Source organism: Peromyscus eremicus, chromosome 3 (genome assembly GCF_949786415.1).
Source record: "Peromyscus eremicus chromosome 3, PerEre_H2_v1, whole genome shotgun sequence".
Lineage (NCBI taxonomy): Eukaryota > Metazoa > Chordata > Mammalia > Rodentia > Cricetidae > Peromyscus > Peromyscus eremicus.
The window spans coordinates 16,745,233-16,768,709 of record NC_081418.1 but is presented as its reverse complement, the minus strand read 5'-3'; the positions used below and the strand labels follow the sequence as shown (position 1 = coordinate 16,768,709).

The following is a 23,477-nucleotide window of genomic DNA, read 5'->3' as shown; positions in this document are numbered from 1 at the left end:
TATGGGAAGTACACTTAGCCATACCAAACTGGTATCTAAGTCCCCAGGAGACAGACTGATTTCATCTGGAGAGGTGACTGAAGAGCGTGTGGTCCTTGGAGTTCTCGGGGAAGGAAGTGTGTCCCAGGCATTGTACCCACTTGGTGGTGGAGTTGGCATCTGCACACCTGACCGTTGGCAGCAGTTCTCTGGGTTGGACATCCAAGCTTCAAGTAATTTCTCTCTGTCCCAATCTTCAGGAAATATAGAACAGATGTCTATCAAAACCCAGAAACTACACAATGTTTTGAAACCTGTTATTAGTAATAACAGAAACGGGATAAATGAAAAAGATACATGTCACCCAAGTTTAAAAAATCACAGAATTTATGTATAATAGTAATTAATTACCAAGGCATGTCTAGGTAGACTGAAGTTAGTAATATTTTAAAATAGAATTTAAACTCCTATTACAAATATCAAACTCTAAGAGTGTGCTCAGAATTTCCAGTAATTTCTACTGCTATTTTAAATAGATGGCTTAGATCATTTAGAATTTACTAATTTTTTGGTAGAGATTTAATTTAGCCACTTTCCTCTTTTAATTCATAATTATGCAACTATCTTCACAATGGTCTCTAGCTATAAAATGATTATATAGTCCTACAGGTCATTTGGTAAAGAGCTTGAAAGCAGAAGGAACTTCCCAAGGCAACTGGGTTATAAGTAAGGTTTTAGTGAATTAAATATAAATCTGTATTAGGGGATCTTAAATCTGTCTTAATTTAAAACAGATAATTGTCCTTCTGTGAACAATTATAAAATGGTTAAGTGAAACTTGTTATTAAGAAGTCCAGAGCCACAAAAATCCAGTTTTTTTTAAAAAGTAACAAACTAAAATATTCAATTATTTTGCTTGGGGTTGTATATATAATATGTAAATTACTTAATTTATTTCTCCCAACGAAGTTCTCAGTTATTATTCAGGTGAAGAAACCAAGATGCAGGGAAGAGTGTGTTCTTTTCCCCACCACACACTGTCAAGTGTACTAAAAGTGTTCCCCCCCATTCAAATGTAAAACAGAATGATATAACCTAGTCACACCACTTATTCACAAGAACCAAAGTCAGCCTACAAACGTGATACCTGGATGGTCATGTTTATCTTAACACTAACTGCAATGGCTAATGGACTCAACCTAGGTACTAAACAACAGATGAACAGACAAAGAAACCCCCTTACACCAATCTCGGTGATAATCAACAGATAAACAGTCAAAGAAGCCCCCCCCCATCAACCTAGATAATAATATACAGATGAACAGACAAAGAACTGCCCCCCCCACACATCAACCTAGGTAATAATCAACAGATGAACAAAGAACCGTCCCCAATCAACAACAGATGAACAAAGACCCCCCTCCTGCTATACACACACACATCAACCAACCTAGGTAATAATCAACAAATGAACAGGTAAAGAACCCCCCTCACCATACACACACTAACATAACTTCTAAAAGTTCTACTAGAAACCAAGTAAAATTGATTAAAGCTTTTTATGTAGGGCCATGGCTTTTCTATTCTGTTTTATTTCTCATTTTTTTTATGCCAACCATAATAGAAAACACTGTCTACAAATTCTGTTATTTACCTAGTGTACATAGAACCCTACATACAATTACGATCTCCCCTTTCTCTGTTGTTTTACTCATGGAAAATTTAAAAAGTTACCTGCCCTTTTTAATGCTTAAAAAATCTGATTTAGATCACAGAAAAAGACATTTTCAAACATGTTTATCAGTAGTGGTTCATTACATTATATAATCACAGATGATAATGCTCGGGACACATTCGAGTTAAATGCACAAATATTCTGAACAGGAACATCCAGTCTACTTGACAAAGAGAACACTGCAAGTCAAGCTAAACTAACACTGGCAAAACTATGTACCACATTATAATGCCAAACGCTCCATAAAGTATTAGGAAAACAAGCACAGGATGACAGATACCCCAAGGCCAACTAGATCCTACTCTTGGAATAGGAAAGTGGTTGAGTGTAGTTCAGCTACAGTTGAGTATTATAAAAGGTAACTTATAACATCAGTATGTTCAAAGAGAAAAACAGTATTGGCATTTCTTCTTAAGACTGAAAAAAGTGAAACACATTGAAAAATGATACTTGACTTTTAAAGAAAGCTTAAAAGGAGATTGTTAGTGTTAGGGTCCTCGAGAAGTCCCACAAAAGACAACCATCCATGTATGCAATCAACAAGAGTTTATTATCTTGAGAGTAAAGGTACCAGCATGCTAGGGCTGCCCATCCAACACAAAGGCAAGATGGCGACCCTGAGAGAAGCTCGCAGTCTCCTTTTAAGCACAGCTGAGGGGAGTTTCAGGGACAGTTGGGCCATCTCAGATATGATTGGCTTACATGAGTGGCAATCATATTAGTCTGTTCTAATTGGCTAGGGCTAGCAGGGGCTGGTGACAGTTACAGTTTTCCCAATTTTACGCAAGCCTGGACAAGTCCCAGGCTTTGTCTTTATTTGGTTATTACCTTGAGCTACTGACTGTGGGGGCTGGCCCAGTGGCCCAGGCTTGGTACATGCTATCTCCCTTATACCTGCTGTCAGGGGCGTTGAAGATTGATTGACCTTTGTTCGTGGCTTCCTCAGAAACTGTCTGTCCAGTTTCAAGAGGCAGGAACTGAGGCCTAGTTCTTAAGTGAATTATTAGGAGCCTGTCATGGTATTTTCCTGGCCTTCTCAGTTAGCAGAGTGAAAAGACAGCTTGAGAACAGGAGAAAATCTTAAGTAGATATACTGCTAAAATTAACCACCATCCTCCTCCCCAACTGTCAGTCAATAAATGGTCTAATGAGCCAAACACACAGTTCTCAAAACAAACACAAAGGTCAATATACATTTTTTTAAGTGTTCAACATCTTTAGCCACTGAGATTCCATCTCACTCTATCCAGAATCACTAAAGAATAAAACGATGAATGCTAGGACAAGGATGTGGAAGGCTAGAGACCCTTCTGCACTGCTGGCTGTGGCGTTAACTGGTAGAGCCACTATGCAAATCAGTATGTAGGTTTCTCAAAAACTGGAAATAAAACCACCACATATGACATAGCTTTATCACCTCTTATGGGCACATCCTCAAAGGATTCTATACTCTACCACAGAGATACCTGAACATCCATTGTTTACTGCTACTCTAGTCACAAAAGCAAGGAAATGGAACCAGTCTACATGGACTTCAACAAATGAAGAGATAATGAAAATATGGCACATGTACACATTCAGATTTTATTCATCTGTAATGAAAAATGAAATAACCAAATTTTCAAGAAAAATGGATGTCTAGAAATAATAATATTGAAGCAACCCAGACTTAGACAAATACTGCATATTCTCTCATACGTGGGCCCTAGCCTTTAATTTTTATATATGGGTGTAAATATGGGTATGTCACGAACTAGAAAGGGGACGAGATGGAAAAAGGTTTTAAGGAAGCATGGAGGGTACTGGAACACAGTGACATTAAGGAGGAACAGGGACTATGGGGACCGCAAGGGTGACAGGTGGCAGAAGAATGGAAAGGAGAGTATGGGAGGATCAACAAAACAAACAGTGAATGCAAATGTCATTTTTTTGCATGCTAACTAAAAGGCAAAATAAGAAATCTGCACACATGTGGTCAACTGAGGTTTTAGTTGAAAAGGCAATTAAACAGAGGAGAGTTTTCAGTAAAGGACAAATCTCCATGCAAAAATTATAATTTTAATCTACATCTTGTAAAAATGATCTAAAATTTTATCATAAAACTGGACCTGGGGATGTAGCTTAGTGGTAAAGATCTTGCCTAGAATACATGGGGCCCAAGGATTGATCACTAGCTATAGTATCAAAAAAGAAGCTATAAAGCGCAAAGAAAACACAGGCTAAGTCATGCATGGTGGTATACAATTGTGACCCCTATACCTGGGAGCCTGTGTCAGGAGGACTGTGGCAAGTTTAAGACCAGCCTAGGGTACAGCAAAATCTTACCGCAAACCAACCAACCAGCAAATCAGTCAGTTAATCAAACGCCTCAAAATTCTAGATAAAATCTTTGTAACTTCAGTTTAGACACAGGCTTTACTAGGTATAATTGGCAACAGCATGATCCATAAAATAAATAAAATGATGTTTATCAAAAGAAGGTTTTTGGTAGCAAGAGAAAGATACTTCTCTTAAGCTGGAAAGCAAATCTGGCTCAAACCAATAATTAGTGAATTTAAAATACTAGAGGCATTTCCAGGATTAAAGTTTCCATCTACTCATACATGTACTATGTTGTGGAAGAATCCTTTTGTACACTGTGAAGATGTGTCACTCGCTGAATGACCAGTATCTAGGCAGGATTTTCAGGGCAGAGAGGACACTGGGAAGAAGGGCAGACACCAGGGAGATGCAGAGTGAGTGAGCAGGATGGGTACTATAGAGATGAGGTAATAAAGCCACAAGGCAGAAAGTAAATTAACAGAAGTGGGTTAATTTAAGATATAAGAGCTAGTTAGAAACAAGCCTAAGCTATTGGCTGAGCTTTCATAATTAATAACAAGTCTCTGTGTCATTATTAGGGAGCCAATGGTCCCGATGAAGAAGTCCAACTACAGCAATACTTGAAAAAAAAATCAATTTCTTGTCTAAATTAAGACATATAATTTTCCCATTTGGTTTTCTCCAAGACCACTGTTTTCAACACAGTAAAGGACAAACTAGTGTCTGATTTTTTTTTTTAAACTTAAGCCAAGAAAATGATAAACATCACTAACAATGAGCATCACAACAGGGTGTTACACAATATAATTAAACCATATGCAAGGGTGTATGTGCTGGTAGCCAGAAGCCATGTCAGGGGCACAGTAGGTGGAACTGAAGTTCAGGTGTCAGCTCACCAGAAGAAAAACTCTGATGGGTGGATCTCATTCAAGCAAGGCTTACAAGAATACAGACTCCAGAATACCTTTTGCTTCTGCTGTACGTATTATCTGATATAATGTATATGTATGTGGGGAGTCTCCCACTGCCTGTATTGTAGTGTGTTTATCTCTTGAAAACATCTCGGTCTTCTGGGCATTTATATCTGTGGATTGTCAGGAAGACGCTGTATAATTTTGACGCAGTTAGGGCCTATTGTTCCATGAGGACTGTGAGACTCTTAGGACCTGCTTTAGATCACAGCTCAGATTGACATAGGAAATAGTTGAATTTCCCCAGCTGCCAAGATAGCAGATATAAAGCTTCAAAGTAGCTTTAGATTAGACCAAGTGCCTTGCTAATGGTTTTTTAGATAAATGTTTCCAAGTTTTAATCCACAAGGACACACAGCTGTACTATCTGGCTAAGTTGTAAATACAAAGACAGTCCAATTATTGCTAGCTGGCAAATGATTAAGTCCTTGCACCCATTCCTAACCTCAATTTGTGAAAATAAATTCTGACTAGTCAAGGCTACAGAATATAATTTGACTCTGTAGCCCCAATGAGGGCTGCAGGTGTTCTTGGATAATTAGAACTCTTATATTGCCTGAAAGAGTTTGTTGGGATATATAAACTATAAAAAGAAATGATAGGGGCCGGGTGGTGGTGGTGGTGGTGGTGGTAGTGGTGGTGCACGCCTTTAATCCCAGCACTTGGGAGGCAGAGACAGGTGGATCTCTGTGAGTTCGAGGCCAGCCTGGTCTACAGAGTGAGAGTCAGGACAGGCTCCAAAACTACAAAGAGAAACTCTGTCTTGAAAAACCAAGGCGGCGGGGCTGGAGAGATGGCTCAGAGGTTAAGAGCACCAAGTGTTCTTCCAGAGGTCCTGAGTTCAATTCCCAGCACCCACATGGTGGCTGACAACCATCTGTAATGAGATCTGGCGCCCTCTTCCGCATACATAATAAATAAATAAATCTTTAAAAAAAAAAAATAAATAAAAAAAAAAAAAAAAAAAAAAAAGAAAAACCAAGGCGGGGGGAGGGAAAGACATGATAGGATGGAGTAATGTAGAGGAGCAACGACAGAGTACAACATGAGAGAGAACAGTATGATGAGATTCAACATGAGAGAATAAAGAGAGAAACCATCAGAATAGGTGTTGAGTGTGTTTTCTTTCCTAACCTCCTCAGACAGAAAAAGTCTTAGCTTTGCTATGCTGTGGACTTTCCCTTTGAGCCCTGTCTGTAGCCTGAAAGCTGGTTTTTCCTGGCTGCATTGTGTGTGTGTGTGTGTGTGTGTGTGTGTGTGTGTGTGTGTGTGTAATTACCATGATACAAATGATCTGACTATCCTCCTTGTAAACCACAAGATACCCACAAGACATATTTTGAATACAATAAGCTGAGTTCACTGTCTGGTAAAAAGGAAGGAACTTCTACCATACCAGTGCTATAAACAGCAGCCATAAATTTTGAACAAGACATAAATTATAACTTTCTGAAGAGAGTAGAGAGCTGCTGCAGAGTATCTGTGTACACTGTAAAGATGTGTCTCTGCCTAAGGTACCTTCTGATTGGTTTAATAAAGAGCTCAATGGCCAATAGCTAGGCAGAAGAAGATAGGCGGGATTTCTGGGGGAGAGACTGAGTACTGAGTAAAGGTAAAAAGCAACATAGCCAAATATAGATTAAAAAATATGGGTTAAGTAAATTATTAGAGGTACTTGGGGACAAGCCTAAGATAAAGGCCAAGCTTCCATAAGTAACAAGACGTCTCCATGTTATTATTTGGGGCTGGCAATCCAAAGATAGTCTGACAAGAAAGCTTGCTACAGAGAGCAACAAAGAACAGGCAGAAAATAGAGAGCATGGACACTTGCCCAACTGAAAAAGCACCAAGTTCCTGTTTGTATAACGTTCCAAAACATTACTTATAAAGGTAAAAAGGGATACATAATTAACAGTGGAGTCACAGTTATCTAATTGGAAGATTATGTAGGCTAGTAGTCAGTGATATGAAATTTTTGTAATTACATATTAATTAAAACATTATTAATGATATTTGCATATTAATCTTATTATTGTTGAAAACAATGGTGACTTCCCTGTGCTGGATTTGTTCCAAATAAATAACATTACTTTTAGAATCACATAAAACATTATTACAAAAAAAAAAAAAGAACGCCGGGTGGTGGTGGCGCACGCCTTTAATCCCAGCACTCGGGAGGCAGAGCCAGGCGGATCTCTGTGAGTTCAAGGCCAGCCTGGTCTCCAAAGCGAGTTCCAGGAAAGGCACAAAGCTACACAGAGAAACCCTGTCTCGAAAAACCACAAAAAAAAAAAAAAAGAACAAGCCATCAAATTTATTTTTTATTGTGAAATTAACAACTTTTTTACAAGTTCATTTCTACTTGCTTTTCCTTCTATGAATTGAGCTTACTATTTAAAAATAATATTACCAAAAGCTACTTTTTTGTTAGGTAATTGTCTATAATTATAATCTATCCGGGCTCCACATCTGGAATACATTCCCCATTCAGTTCCTCAAAAGTCTTTCATTGCTGCCCTCCAAAATGTTAGCAATGGTGCACAGTGTAAAGACCACCTTTGGAAATAGGCCGTCTGAAGGTCAAATTCCAGATGTGTTACTTATTTAACTATAGGAACTTGAGCAAACTCTAGAAAAATAAGCACATCAACTCAATCCTTTCAACTCTAAGTGTGTGTAGAGCACTTAGTGGAAGGTCCATAAAATTGACAGAAATCAGCAATGGTGCCACTAAGTACTACCAACTCTTAAATAAATGTTCTATTCAGACTAAAGTAAGCATAAATTAATTAATATAAAGGTACATACCACATTCCAAATTTAAAGTACAACCAAACCATTTCCTTAGATGCAGTCATTGAAAGTGGTAACTATAACAACTTAAAAATGTTTAGGATGTATTATGAGGGAACTATAATAAAAATTGATTCTCATTTAAAATATATTAAGTATTATCAAACTGTGAGAATATAAAATAATTTTCTTGTGCATTATGACTTTTTAAAATAGTTCCATTATGTCTTTTTTTCTTCTTTGGTTTTTGGAGACAGAGTTTCACTGTGTCACCCTGGTTGTCCTGGAACTCACTTTGTAGATCAGGCTGGCTTTGAAGTCATAGAGATCCAACGGCCTCTGTCTCCCAAGTGCTGGGATTAAAGGCATGTGCCACCATTGCCTGGCTCCATTATGTCATTTTTTAAGTAAAGGAAACAGTATTATAACACATTCATAGATTAAATATGCCAAGTTGAGTCTTACCTACTACAAATATTTTTCAGTACAATTATCTGCTTTGGTTCTATCTTATTAGTCATTCAGCAAACATTTACTGATTCTCTTTTCAGTCAGGCAGTGAAGATATACAATGACAGGAGAAACCACTCACAATCCTTGTCTTCCTGGAACTTACAGGAAGGAGATCAATAAGCATACATACAACAAATTCACCACTGTGGAAAGCACCTGAAGACACTCCTTGTCAGGGAGGAAGAGACAGCAAGGTAAGTACACCTCCGGGCTGAGTGGGAGCTGGCTGGCTGGACAGGAGAGAAAGGCAGTGTAGGTAGAGGGAACACAGACTGCGCAGACATCTGCGGCGGCGGCGGCAGAACGGTGGCACTGCTGTGAGAGCAGGAAGGTCAACGGAGGTGGAGCAGAGAGCAAAGGGAAGCACTGTGAGATGAGACTCCCAGGCCTGGCAAGGGCTTGGCTACACAGGACACTGCACACTATTTCTATCTTCAGTTCAACTAGTATAGGAAATCAAAGGACAGCTGGGCTTGGGACATGAAGGGTAAACTGTTCTGACTAAATTTGAAAAGATTATTCTGAGTAGAGTAGGAAGAACAAAAATTGGATAGGCCGTGAGTGAAGGAAAGAAACCAACTAGAAAAAGGCTACTGCATGCTGCAAAGGGAGGCAAGGGCAGCCCGGGCAGCCGAGGCAGCCGAGGCAGCCGAGGCAAGGTGGTATGAGCAGAAAAGGAGAGAACTGAGAACTGGGTAATGGCAAGTCCAGGGCCTGAGGGAGAAGAAATGTCAGCTTGTGTCCCACGTTTGTGCCTTGACTATCAGCTGGTTACCTGTTGCTCCCATCTGTAGAACTGGGGAATACCACTGAACAAGGTACACTGGAAGAGGAGGATTGTAAACTTAACACAAAGAACTTAACCTGTTTTGATATGTTCTGGAAGGACTTTCAAAAAGGTGTTATATAGAAGATATTGCATTTGGAACAAAGATGTGTTGTGGAGGAAGAAATCTACACTGAGGAAATCCTTGGGTGAAGATGGCCTGTGCTGAACAGAAAAGATGATGAACTGCCAAAGTAGTTAAGAGCAATCTGTCGATATGTATTTATTCTAAGATGTGGTAAGTCTGAATACGCTCATGGGGAGTGGCACTATTAGGAGGTATGGCCTTGTTGGAGGAAGTGTGGTCTTGTTGGAGGAAGTGTGGTCTTGTTGGAGGAGGCTGGAGGGCACACCGTTAACCTGGGCCACACCTTCTGGAGGAAGTGTGTCACTGTGGGGGCGGGCTTTGAGGTTTCACATACTCAGATGTCACCCAGTGTGTCAGTTGACTTCCTGTTGCCTGCAAGATGTAGCACTCTCAGATTCAGCATCACTTCTGCCTGCATACTGCCATGCTCCCTGCCATGATGGACTGAACCTCTGAACTATAAGCAAGCCATCACAATTAAATGTTTTTTTTTCTTTTTAATAACAGTTGCCATGGTCACTCTTCACAGCAACAAAAACTCTAAGTCATAAGGACAAGCAAGTTTGTAATATACTATTTTAGAAATTTTATTTTTTCAACAGGTCCCATTAAATCTCCTAAGTTCAGGAGTTTGAAGCACTTGCTGCCCTCGCAGAGGACACTGGTTTGATTCCCAGCACCTATATGGTGGCTCACAATGGCCAGTAACTCCAGCTGTAGGAGGTCCAACATCTTTCTCTGATCTCCATAGCACCAGGCCAGCATGTAGTGCACATACACACATGCAGGCAAAACATTCATATACATAAAACCAATCCAAATGTTTTTTAACAGTAAGTCTAAGAGCATGTCTTTAAGATTTAAATACTATTTATTAAACATCATAAAACATTTAGTACTTCTGCTTGAGGCCAATTTTATTACTTAAGGTCTAAATCTGACATCAGATAGCATAACCTATACTCCTATGAAAAGCAGAGTGTCAGCAAGACTATGATCTTCTAGACAGTTGAGTTTACAGTTCCGAAGCAGAGCTTTACATATCATAATGGAGGGTAGCTCTGACCACTGTTCCACTCGAATACAACTTATCTCTGTAAATGTCAGCAATACTACCTAAACAATACAAGAGAGAAGACCATTAGAAAACTTGGATCCTGCACCTAATGCTTTAATAGAAGAAATACAAAACAAATGCTTTAGCAAGTTGTCAGGCCAGGCACAGGGGGATGTGCCTGGACTTGCGCGGTTGAAACATGGCTGTGATCTGGAGGCCAGCCTGTCCATACTGTTAGACAACAACAACAACAACAACCCCCAAAAGAAACAAACAACAAGAAGTTATTATCATAGAATGGACAAATGCTGAACAGGAAAATTCAACTAGAGTTTACTTGTGAGGACGTCGGTATCTGTGGCAAAGATGACTATGTGCAAAGGTGTTACAGTGCAGAACTGTTACACTTAGGCGTGGCTGCCTGGCTACAATCTGGCCAATGGAATCCGTGAAGGAATAATATATGACACATCTGGATGGGCTCAGAAACGTCACAACTATTCTTCCCTTTCCGATTGGTTGGCTAGGATGGAGATAAACTACTTGAAGATGTCAAGTTTTGGTGTCCCTGAATGTGTAGAGCTCCTTTTCACATCAAGATATAAATGCTTTGAACTATGTAATCAGATTAAGAGATGTTTCAACACCTAGCTGATCCTAAGTGCTAAAGTAGTTCTTCCTTACTCACAGAGGACATGTCCTAAGACTTCCATTAGAAGCCTGTGGACAGTACATACCATATGTATGTAAGTGCATGTATACCAAGGACTTTTCTTTTAATCTCTCTCTATATATACAGGTGATAAAGTTCAGTTTATAAATTACTAACAACTAATTGGATAGTTATAGCAATGCACTCTAACAAACTCCCAACATCAATATGCTACTATCAAGTAAAGCAAAGTTACTTGAGCACTAGTTTTATCCTATTGTAAAGGCTGACCTAATAAGCAGATGGCTACTAACTGATCAAAGGCAAGTACAGCATACAGATCCAACAGACTGGGCAAAAGACTGATTCAGATCCTGAGCCCGAGGGGTGAAATCCCATGCGATTCTGAATGGTGTGCAATTGAAAACTTAGTTTGTTTATTGAACTTTCCATTCAAAATTATGGACTATAGCTGAGCACAGGTAACTAAAATCATGGACAGCAAAACCTCAGACTGGGATAAATGAAATGCTGCATGATGACCCCACTGATGAATAGCTTCCATTTTTCTTCCAGGTCTGCATTTTACTTCTTTAAACTGTTTTTTATTGTTTTTATTTTTAGGTTTTTGAGACAAGTCTAACTCTGTAGACCAGGCTGGCCTTACTATGCAGCCCATAGTGATCCTCCTGTCTTCTACTCCTAGGGGCTGAGACAACAGGGAGGAGACACCACACCGTGCTTTCTACACTACACTAAACTACACACTCTGTGTCAAAGAGGTCAAACAAAGGATAGAATATATTTATTGGTGCTATGAGCCTAACTCTATGAAGAAACACGGTAACACAATTTAAGGCACTTTGCATTTCTGTTCCAGTTTGGTGCTTGTCTAGTTATTTTGAGAAAGGGTCTCCCCCTGTGTAACCTAGGCTAGTCTGGAACTCATCATCCTGGTGCCTCTGCCTCCTAAGTTATGGGATTGTAAATGTTCCTCTCATTCCCAAGATTCTGTACGAGTTTTCATATTATGATTGTGAGGCATTATCGTTAGTTAAAAGAAGACTATTCTGCTATCACATTGCCTCACTCAGCAAGCACTCTACAAAATGAGCTACATCTTAAAAGGCTATTATAAATTTCTAAATTTAAGTTTTTTGACCCAGGATTTATTCTGGAGCTTAAAAGATGATAATGGAGAAACATTTTAAAAGCAAAAACATAGATTTTAAAAACATATAAAATTACATTTCAAGTATGTTTATTCATTTCACAACTATTTTTTGAGATTAATATACATTTGTTATTATGTAAACACAAACCCATTAAGGAGTTTCCAGGCTAATAAAGGGGGTCACCTAACACCATTGGGAAAACATGTATTTCTGATGTTTTCAGGAACTGAAACACAGCTCCCCTATCCATCTCTAGGCAGGCCCACCCACATGCAGATACACTCACATTCAAGTATCTAAACTGTATGTACTAAAGGCTTGCAAGGTTGAGAACCACTGGTGTAAGATACGTATGTATGTGTGTGTGCTGTGTATAGAATATAATGGAAACAGGAAGAGTCCCAAAAGATACAAGGTAAGAAAAATTCCTAGAAGAGGTGATTTTTAAGGACAAATTGAGGTATATGGTGAAAGAACTGGAGAGACTAACACTCCAGATGATGAAACTTATGTCATAGGTCTACTTTAGAAAACTGGATGGGTTTAAATCTGGGGAGCACAGAACAGTGTTCATCCATGCAATGGCAGGCTCAGACTGGCATTTTCAAATAACACAAAATATGTACTGGGTGAAACCAGAACAAAACTGAAGATCAGGGTACTACAACGATAAAAAATAGTAGTCTGAATTGAAGTCATCAGTGGGAATGGAAGAACAAAGAAGAGTAGAGGCCGAGGCACTTAGGAATACAAGTGATGGGAACTGATGGGGAGTGAAGGATGACACTAGAGTTTTTGCCAGGTAACTAGGTGAGGGTCCCCGGGTGTCCCCCAATCAGTGAGGAGTTAACTGAGGACGCTGTTAGGTTATATGGAAAATGGCAAATACAGTTTAGAAACCCTGGCTACAGTCAGACTGTAGGTATGCAGCTGCTAGGACTCAGGTTATCTTAAAAACTATTGGTTTCACATCCACATAGTAGCTTCTTTAAATGCATTTATTCTTAAGCTTGACCCCGCATCTTCAGACTCCAACTCTCTGAAGCTAGCTCTGACTCTATGTTTAATTTCCCAGGCCATTCTTTTTATAGTAAATTTAGGAGTCACTGCTACATACCCAGAATACTGTGGTTCAGAAGGAAAAGATGCCAATGCTAGAAGCAGGCAAACACTAGTGCTAATGGTGTGATTCTGGAGGGTTAGCCAACCCACTGGCAGCAGTGGGCCTTTATCCATGAGGAACTACCAAGTTCTCAGTTCTTTTGCTTTGTTGTTTGAGACAGGGTTCTTTCGTACAACAGCCCCGACTGTCTCAAAACTCCTGGCTTTGCAGAACAGGCTGGCCTTGAACTCAGAGACATCCACCTCCCTCTGCCTCCCAGGTGCTGGGATCATTATGACCAAAAGATGATACAAACATTTTGGGAAGTAACATTCTATTTTAGTGTTCAGGATAAAGGCTTCTTGTTAAAAATAGACAACTAGAGCTTCAAAATAACTGGAATAGAACAGATTTTTACTATTCTGTTTTTAAATATATTTTTGTTAAAATTCAGCACTTATCTTTCTGTTGTGGATATCTGTACACTGTGTGAAGATGTATTGCTATGACTGGTGTAATAGAAAGCTTAATGGCCAATAGTGAGCAGGAGGTATAGGTGGGACTTCTGGGCAGAGAGAACTCTGGGAAGAAGAAAGGCAGAGTCGCCTGCCAGACATGGAGAGGAAACAGGAGGTGTAATATAGAAGAGAGGTAATGCAATATGGAAGAACATAGAGTAATAAACATGGGTTCACTTATAAGAGCTAGTTGAGACAAGCCTAAGCGAAAGGCTGAGCTTTCATAATTAATAAGGAGTCTCTGTGTTGTTATCTGGGAGCTGGCTGGCAGGACAGATAAAGACTCCTTTTTTTTTTTTTTTCCTTTTCCCAGAGCTTAGAGCCGAACCCAGAGCCTTGAGCTTACTAGGCAAGCGCTCTACCACTGAGCTAAATCCCCAACCCCCAAAGAAGCTCTGATTCTTTTTTTGTTTTTTCTTTTCTTTCTTTCTTTTTTTTGTTTTTGTTTTTCGAGACAGGGTTTCACTGTGTAGCTTTGTACCTTTCCTGGAACTCACTCTATAGACCAGGCTGGCCTCGCACTCACAGAGATCCACCTGCCTCTGCCTCCCAAGTGCTGGGATTAAAGGCGTGCACCACCACCGCCTGACAAAGAATCCTTATGCCTTTCTTTTTTAAAATTACTTTAAAGTCAGGAAATGCTGTTCTGCAAAGCCAGACAAAACAGCCAATGTCCAGTATGAAGGAGAGTATAACCCGGCATGCAACAACGTCCCAAGTAACTGTGCTAAGAATGACAGGGAACAAGGGACAAAGTTGGGGAAATCTCCTTAGTTGGCTATATCTTTAAGGAAGAAAAAAATACCCCCAAAGTGAATAAATAAAAAAACAAACAAGGGCTGGAGAGATGGCTCAGAGGTTAAGAGCACTGGCTGTTCTTCCAGAGGTCCTGAGTTCAATTCCCACCACCCACATGGTGGCTCACAACCATCTGTAATGAGATCTGGTTCCCTCTTCTGGTCTGCAGGGATACATGCAAACAGAACACTGTATGCATAATAAATAAATAAATCTTTAAAAAACAAAAACAAACAAAAAATCTTGTAAGAGATAGTATATTCTCAAGTCTTAATCTCATTTTGTACATTTTATGGTAAGAAACAGCTTTTGAATAAATATAACTGATAAAAACACAATTTAATTGAGCCATACAATTTGATACTTGAATGACTTCAACAAAACTCAGTAGCTCAATCAAAAAAAAAAAAAAAAAAAAAAAAAGCAAGCAAGAAAGAAAGAAAGCAAGCAATTTCTACTCTCCTCTTTGATTTACAGCCTCTTCACGCACCAAATGAGGTTACAGGATGATGACTGTCAGAGCAACATGTGCACAAAAACTATGTTGGCTCCTTAAAGAAATTTCATATTTAGACATAGAAATAGCCGTGTTTAACTCTGAAGTTTCAAAAGGCACCGAGTCATCAAAGGCATAAGACATTTCTCATTACCATGAGCTCGAAGTAACGCTTCAGCAGTAAACAGAGGGGCCTGGAGCATGTCTGCAGTCTCCACAATAAGCATATCCTTTAATCTACGAAGATCTTGAGGCCTCAATCCTTCATATGGCTTTGGAAAGAAGAGAAACAACGATAAATTGGCTACTATATTCTAAAAGAAGTACATCTGACCACCATTTAACATTCCAGTTTGAGCTCAGATATCGAAGGACTTTCTTGTTTCCACTACCTTGGGTTTCAGGGTATCCTTGCACAGGTCCACTTTAAACCAGAGAGTGGATGCAGGGGCGCACATACTGTATCATTTTCAAAATCAAGGGATTATGATGGGAGACCACTGTACTCTACAGTACTACATCTCTGGATAATATATAAAAAGCTATGGAAATAAAAACATAACCACTAAGTAATAATCATTATTACAATTCTCATGTACTTTAATCTAGTCTACTCCTGATGTGAGTCTGCTGTGTGTGAATATATGCATGCTTACTTAGAAAGATCACATTTAAAAAGAAGCAGGATTTCTCAAATGTTTAGGAAGGGGAAAAAAACCCCACAAAACCCAAAAAACCACTGAGGATGTCCTCTGGCAGCATCTATCAGTTGTCAGAGAGCTCTGGGAATATGATGTATCTCACCTACTGTAGTTGATTTATAAGTATTTATAATTTGATACTGTTTCTAATCTCCTGATTTTTCAAAAACTATCATGACAACCATGTCATCAGTCCTTATAGAATACATGAGTAGGACTGTTCACAAAGGTAATTTCTGAGGTGACAGAATTCACTTCCTGATCTCCAGATGTCTTATAGCAGAGTCACATACAAGGTAACAAATATGTTAGTTTTGGAAAGACTGGTAGAACTCAACCACATAAAAGTCTGCCAAGATTTAATAAAAAGCATACTATTTTAAACCTACAGAAAAGTTTGAAAATTCATTGATGAAAAGTTATAAAACATCAACATTTAAAAAGGTGCAAACTTATTATCTACAAATTTAGACAAAGTTAGGAAAACAAGATAACATTTTATGTTGGTAAGGTTTTTAGAAAGTTGGTCTTTGGATTCACTATGTGAAAATAAAATCTTCATTTTACATATAAAACTACATATAACCTAACAACTTGATGTCTTGAGCTTTTCTTTGGAACATTCATCTATTCCAACGTGAACAAAACCAGTCATCTGTAGTGTTATTGAAAAAGAAAATAAATGCAAATAGCTCAAATATATATTAATAGAGTTATACCATACCTACATGTTACAACACTCATTATTCATTTAAAATGATTTTCCCGAGTTTGCAAAACTCAGAATAGTTAAGAATAAAAACCGTTGAAAATAAAATATGCGCGTCAGGTAGTGGTGTTGCATGCTTTGAATCCTAGTACTTGGATGGCAGAGGCAGTCAGATATCAGTGAGTTCAAGGCCTGCCTGGTCTACAGGGCTGGTCTACAGAAACTCTGTCTCGAAATAAACAAACAACACAACCGAAAAAAGAAAAGAAATATGTAGTATCATTGCAACAACATAAAAATATAGAAGGGGCAAAATGATAAGGTAATCCTGTAAAATGCTGAGGACTATTTGAAAGCAAGAGAATGATAAACTGTGAAAATAAAGAGCACTAGGCTGTTAAGGAGGTACAGCAGTGGTAGTGTGCGGAGCCCTTCCATTTAAACCTGAGGAGCAAACTTAGGTTCAACGAATTTTTTATCACATGAAATTAGTTACAAAGAAATGGAAATTTAATCCAGGGTTCCAAATGGGGACATCACTAAATGAACAATGCAACTAATCCTAGGTATCATTAGAAGTGTCCAAAGTTTGTTGTTAAGCTAATTATAAAACACAATTTCCCCCGAAAACCACAATATATCCCTTCATAGTTAAATCTGTAGAATGTGTTCCAGAAGTCACATACAATCTATCATGTGGCTTCTTCAAAGTGTGTTCCAAGGTTAGCCATGAATTCCTAGAGATCCCACCCTGCCTCAGCAATAGGAGTTAGGTATTCCCAATGGTGGCAATTGTATATTTCTTGCAAGTATTTCCTAAAAGTTCCTCTTCAGATTAGAAATCATTTTACCTTCTTTATTTTGAATCAACTAAGTAGAAAGGAAACAGTGAATCACAACTCTATAGATTAATGTTATCTATAACCCAACAGTACAAATAAATAATTAATAAAAATTATCCTTTCTGGCAATTCTGACAACATAGAGAGAGTTTAGATTCCAGATAGTTAAGGGATAATATAAAGTGGACTATATACATAAGCTTTTAAATGCTTGCAGTTTTCAACTGAAGTGGGTAACAATGGAAGAGTTCTTAAAGACAAAGACATACTGCCTTCATGAGCACAGACCACTCTCTGTGAAACTCTGAAGCAGAGCTGTAATTAGGTCATGTGAAACATTTCAATACATTGTTCAGTCTCAAGTGCACACTAGCTCTCCCTTCTGAGTCAAAGATAAAAATGAAGGTGACTTTCTCTTTCCTGTTGCAAAGATAAACTGTTACTATTTTCAGATTATAAGCCAGTAATAACCTTCAAATAAAGTCAAAACTGATACAAAAAAGGAAACTAAATTAAAAAGAAACTGTGAATAAAAGTACCTCTTCCATAATCTTGTGTATATTACTGCTATGAAAGAACCACAAAAGAAATAAGCAACAGCCTAATACACAAACACTATTTTGATAACAGTTAAAAAATAATAGTTACTTTCAAAAATGATTTCAGAAAGACCATGATATAAAGTAATCAGGAAAAGACTATTTTTTCTATTACTTATTCCAGAATTGAAACTAGTCAACCACCCCAGCTACAGGTGAATACATTTATTGTAAAGAAGATTGCTCAGCCCGCTGAGGCACTTGTGTACAGGCTGGAATCCCTGAGTTTGACCTGCCAATCCAACACAGCAGCAGAAGAGAACCTACACACACACGCACACACACACAAGCACGAGCGCACACACGCACGCACACACACAAATGCAGGACATGGAAGACAGAGGAGAAAAGAGAAAAGAGATGGCTTCTATTCCCTTTAATATTAATTTTTTTAGCTGATCTCTGAGGTTAGCTTGGGAAAGAAAGGAGAAAAAAAGTTACACAGGAAGTACTTCATCCAGCTTCTTCTCGTGAGTAGTATAGTTCTTGCTTGAGTGTCGATACCTGGGGTAGCCTGCACTTTTACCAGATAGGAAGCTTTGCTCTTACAAAGCAAGTCTGTTGGTTCTGCTGGCCAGACCATCGGCCACGAGAAGGACCTGTGGCCTTCTCCAGTGTACTGCCGTTTTCTCTTCAGTTACTCAGAAGCAGGCACATATACATTTTGTAATGTGTATTTTACAGAGGCCTAATCATCACCAGTGTTTTAGAGTTAAAAAAAAAAATCATGGCTTCCATTTTCGTATGGTAGGTACCACTGTGAAAATTATGTGCTCATTTAACTGTTCAATTCTTATGTTTCTCTGTTGGACTAAACACCAGGAGGGCAGGCAGCCTACCTTCATTCTTCACTGATACCCACTCTCCTAGAACACTGCCACTAAAGCAGGTGGTTTTGTTGGATCATGAGACTAAGAAGTAGATTAAAAAACAAACAAAAATGATGATGACTCCCAACTCACCTGATTCATTTATTATTGGAATTAGAATAGCACTAAGGCAACTTGGACTAAATTAAGATGTGTCATAATTTACAGGACATGCCACACACTATCTATGCCATAAAATGAAGAAAAACCTTAGCTCAAATATAACATTTAAAATTATCTAAATCAGTTATATTCATCAGTAAGAAACCAGTCAAAATATATAAATCGTATGTCCCAACCTTGGAAAAATGTTCAAAATAAATTGTTAAATTTAAAAAATTTGGGGGTGGGAAAAAAAAATTTGAGAAACAGGTGTGGTGGTACACACTGTTAATACCAACACTTAGGGGGCAGAGGCAGCAAAATCTGTGGAAGGTAGTCTGGTCTACACAGTGAGTTCCAGGACAGCTACGGCTACACAGAGAGACCCTGTCTCAAAGGGGGAAAAAAAGATTTTATTAAACTGAATTTAAAATAATTTTACTCAGCCAGGCGGTGGTGGCGCATGCCTTTAATCCCAGCACTCGGGAGGCAGAGCCAGGCGGATCTCTGTGAGTTCGAGGCCGGCCTGGGCTACCAAGTGAGTTTCAGGAAAGGCGCAAAGCTACACAGAGAAACCCTGTCTCGAAAAACCAAAAAAAAAAAAAAAAAAAAAAAAATTTACTCACATCAAAATTGTGTATATATGCTTGCTTATATCTGAGAGCGTAAAAAACTGTTAACATTTGGTGAATCGAGTCAGAAAAGTGACTGTTTTTTTTGTTTTTACACTTTCAAGTATATTTATTTATTACAATTTCAGAATTGTGAACCCAGGCCATGCCTTCCAGAAGAGCAGGTAGGCCAGTCTCCCACTGACCTTCCCCACTCTTTCTGTTCCCTCTGGCAGATCCACCCTGCTGAACCACAGGCCATACCCGACAGAAGACCTGCTCTCCAGCTTCCAACAGGCACAATCCTCAGAAATCTCCACCACCCTCTTCATTGTGTCCCACCCCCACCTGCAGCAGACACTCCCTGCAAAAAGACTAGGCAGGCTGCTGCCAGAGGACCCCCGCCACTTTCTTGGTGTCGTGCCCCCCCCCCCTCCGCCGCCTCCATTCCCAATACCCCTCTGCTCCTTGTCTCCATGGCCTAACCATCAACTTGGGTGGTGAGTCCCTGCTGGACCAGAGGGCGCACGGGCCAGCAGAACTCCGGTAGGCCTCCTTCATTCTCTAGGTGCCCCCTCCCCCTGGCCCCCGACTCTATTTCCTAGGAAATCTGAGACACTATGAAAAGACCAAACCTAATAATAATAGGACTAGAAGGAGAAGAAACCCAGCTCAAAGGCCCAGAAAATATTTTCAACAAAATTATAGAAGAAAATTTCCCTAATCTAAAGAAGGAGATGCCTATAAAGGTACAAGAAGCTTACAGACCACCAAATAGATTGGACCAGAAAAGAAAGTCCTCTCGTCATGTAATAATCAAAACACTAAATATACAGAACAAAGAAAGACTATTGAAAACTGCAAGGAAAAAAAAGCAAGTATGAAGGCAGACCTATTAGAATTACACCTGACTTCTCAATGGAGACTCCAAAAGAAAGAAGGGCCTGGACAGATGTCTCGTAGACACTAGGAGACTACAGATGCCAGCCCAGTGTGGTGATATACTGTGTACCCCAATAAAGCTTACCTGGGGATCAGAGAACAGAGCCATCCACAAAATCAGACATAGAGGTCAGGCAGTGGTGGCACACACCTTTAATTCTATCACTCAGAAGGCAGAGATTTGTCTGGATCTTTTTGAGTTTAAGGCCACACTGGGCTACATGAGAGAAACAGAACCAGGTAGTGGTGACACACGCCTTTAATCCCAGGAAGTAATATGGCAGGACACAGAAAGGTATATAAGTCATGAGGAAACAGGAATTCACTCTCTTGAGGCTGAGGATTTCATAGAGGTAAGCTAGTGGCTGGCTGTTCTGCTTCTCTGATCCCCAGGAAAGCTTTGTTGGTTTACATAATATATCAACTCAGCCCAGGCTATTATACCCAGCAAAACTTTCATTCACCATAGATGGAGAAAACAAGATATTCCATAATAAAGTCAAATTTAAACAATATCTATCTACAAATCCAGCCATACAGAAGGTACTAGAAGGAAAACTCTCACCCAAGGAGGTCAACAACATCCATGAAAGTAGAGGAAATAAATAATTTTACACTAGCAAAACTAAAAGAGAAGTGCACACACACTCCCACCACCACCACCACCACCACCACCACCACCACCACCACCACCATCTCTGCCACTGCCACCGCCTCTGCCACCACCATCACTGACAACAACAACATATCAGGACTAACAATCATTGATACCTCTCAATATCAATGGACTCAATTGCTCAATAAAAAGACACAGACTAACAGGATGAAAACAGGATCCATCCTTCTGCTGCATACAAGAAACACACATCAACATCAGAGATAGACATTAGCTCAGAGTAAAGGATTGAAAAAGATTTTTCAAGCAAATGGACCTACGAAGCAAGCTGGTATAGCCATTCTTATATCTAAAAAAATAGACTTCCAACCAAAATTAATCAAAAGAGATGGGAAAGGACACTTCATATTCATCAAAGGAAAAATCCACTAAGATGTTTCAATTCATAACATCTATGCCCCAAATGCAAGGGCACCCACATTTGTAAAAGAAACATTACTAAAGCTTAAGTCACACATCAACCCTCAGACATTGATAGTGGGAGATGTCAATATCCCACTCTCACCAATGGACAGGCCATCCAGACAAAAACTAAACATAGAAATAATGGAGCTAACTGATGTTATAAATCAAATGCACCTAACAGATATCTACAGAACATTTCGCCCAAACACAAAAGAATATACCATTTTCTCAGCACCTCATGGAACCTTCTCCAAAATTAACCACATACTCGGTTACAAAGCAAGTCTCAACAGAAGAAAAGTGAAATAACCCCTGCATGCTATCAGACCAATGTGGATTAAAATTGGGTTTCAACAACAACAGAAAAAACAGAAAGCTTACAAACACATGGAAATTGAAAAATTCTCTCCTTAATGACTACTAGGTCAAGACAGAAATAAAGAAATTAAAGACTTCCTAGAATTTAATGAAAAGGAATGCACAGGATACCAAACTTATGGACACAATGAAAGCAGAGCTAAGATTAAAGGTCATAGCACTAAGTGCCTGCATAAAGAAATTAGAGAGATCTCACACTAGCAACTTAACAGCACACCTGAAAGCTTTAGAACAAAAAGAAGTATGCAGATCCAAGAGGAATAGAGGGCAAGAAATAATCAAACTGAGGGCTGAAATCAATAAAATAGAAACAAAGAGAACAATACAAAGGATCAATGAAACAAAAAGCTGGTTCTTTGAGAAAATCAACAAGATAGACAAACCCTTATCTAAACTAACTAAAAGACAGACTATCCAAATTAACAAAAAGTTCATAAATTTTTGATGATTCATGAGAAAAATAAAATAATATGATTACATGATATGCACACAAGCCAACAGTTATATGATTCCTGTTAGAACCAAGTTAACACTAAATACTGAGGAATCAGATTCATTTGGAGAGGAAAACATTTACTGTGGTTTAATTTATTTAAGAATTATCTATGGTTTCCTACTTCATGCAAGCAATGTTAGGCACTGTAATTCTTTGTTGAAAAAAAGCAGATATACTTCTAGCCTTAATCTAATAGAGAAACACAATAAAAGAGAAAAAATAATTACAGCATGTGGTAAGACTTACATGAAATAATGAGAGGAAGAAGTGTCAGGTAGATGGGAAGAATAGGTTTTGAAATCTACAGGACAGCAGAATAACTGTTCTCAACTTTATGGAGTATGTATTGAGTAACTTCAGATTTAATAACATAAACGTGACAGAAGGTTGGGACCGTAGTGGTAGATTACATGTTGAGCATGCATGAGGCCCTGGGTTCACTTGCCAGCACCAAAACTAGCCATGTTAACTGATTTGATTTCATCATTCCACAATGTGTATGTGTCAAAACATCATATTGTATGCCATGAATGTACACAGTTATAATGTGGAATCTTAATGGTTAGGGTCAAGTAGCAGGTACTTAAGGCAGTTAAGGGAGAGGATGGGAGCTCAAGTTTCCCTCTGGTTTCCTGTTTTCTGTTTAATACTGTGATTCTTGCTTTTGTGCATTCTTTACTATTTATCATGGGCCCTTGCCAGAAATTGTTTGGATTTTCAGCCTCTGATACTATGAGCTAAGTAAACGTATATACGTACAAATTTAATGTACTTGAAGTATTTTTATACGGTAAGACACCAAAAGGGACTAATACAGTCACTAAATGGTTTAAAAACTATGATATAATTAAATAAAAGTCTCTCTGTCGCCTATGTACAAAGCAGACTCGACAGTCATCATAATGGAGGGCAGGTTGTCATTAAGGGGTATGACAACAGCTGGGATGAAAAGCGAACACGCTGTGGTTTAGAGCAGAGGAGTACAAACTGGGATAAACAGTCAGGTAAGGTTTTCGAAGGTAAAAGGACCAGACTTCTTGATTGTTTGCATGTCATGTGCAATAATAAGGGAGGTATGAAGGATCAGGACTGTCTGCCACATTCATACTTGAGCCACCAGTA

General features: G+C 38.9%; 1 protein-coding gene across 4 annotated transcripts in view; it reads right to left on the bottom strand.

Moving 5' to 3' along the window:
- Nucleotides 1-23,477, bottom strand: part of Ankib1 (ankyrin repeat and IBR domain containing 1) — a 112,771-nt gene that overhangs the window by 47,049 nt on the left and 42,245 nt on the right. For all 4 annotated transcript variants that reach the window (XM_059257318.1, XM_059257321.1, XM_059257319.1 and 1 more), the window contains 2 exons: nucleotides 15,180-15,297; nucleotides 25-233 (listed from right to left, as the gene is read on the bottom strand). In XM_059257318.1, coding sequence (XP_059113301.1) covers nucleotides 25-233; nucleotides 15,180-15,297 — 327 coding nt within the window. The remainder of the gene's footprint in view (nucleotides 1-24; nucleotides 234-15,179; nucleotides 15,298-23,477) is intronic.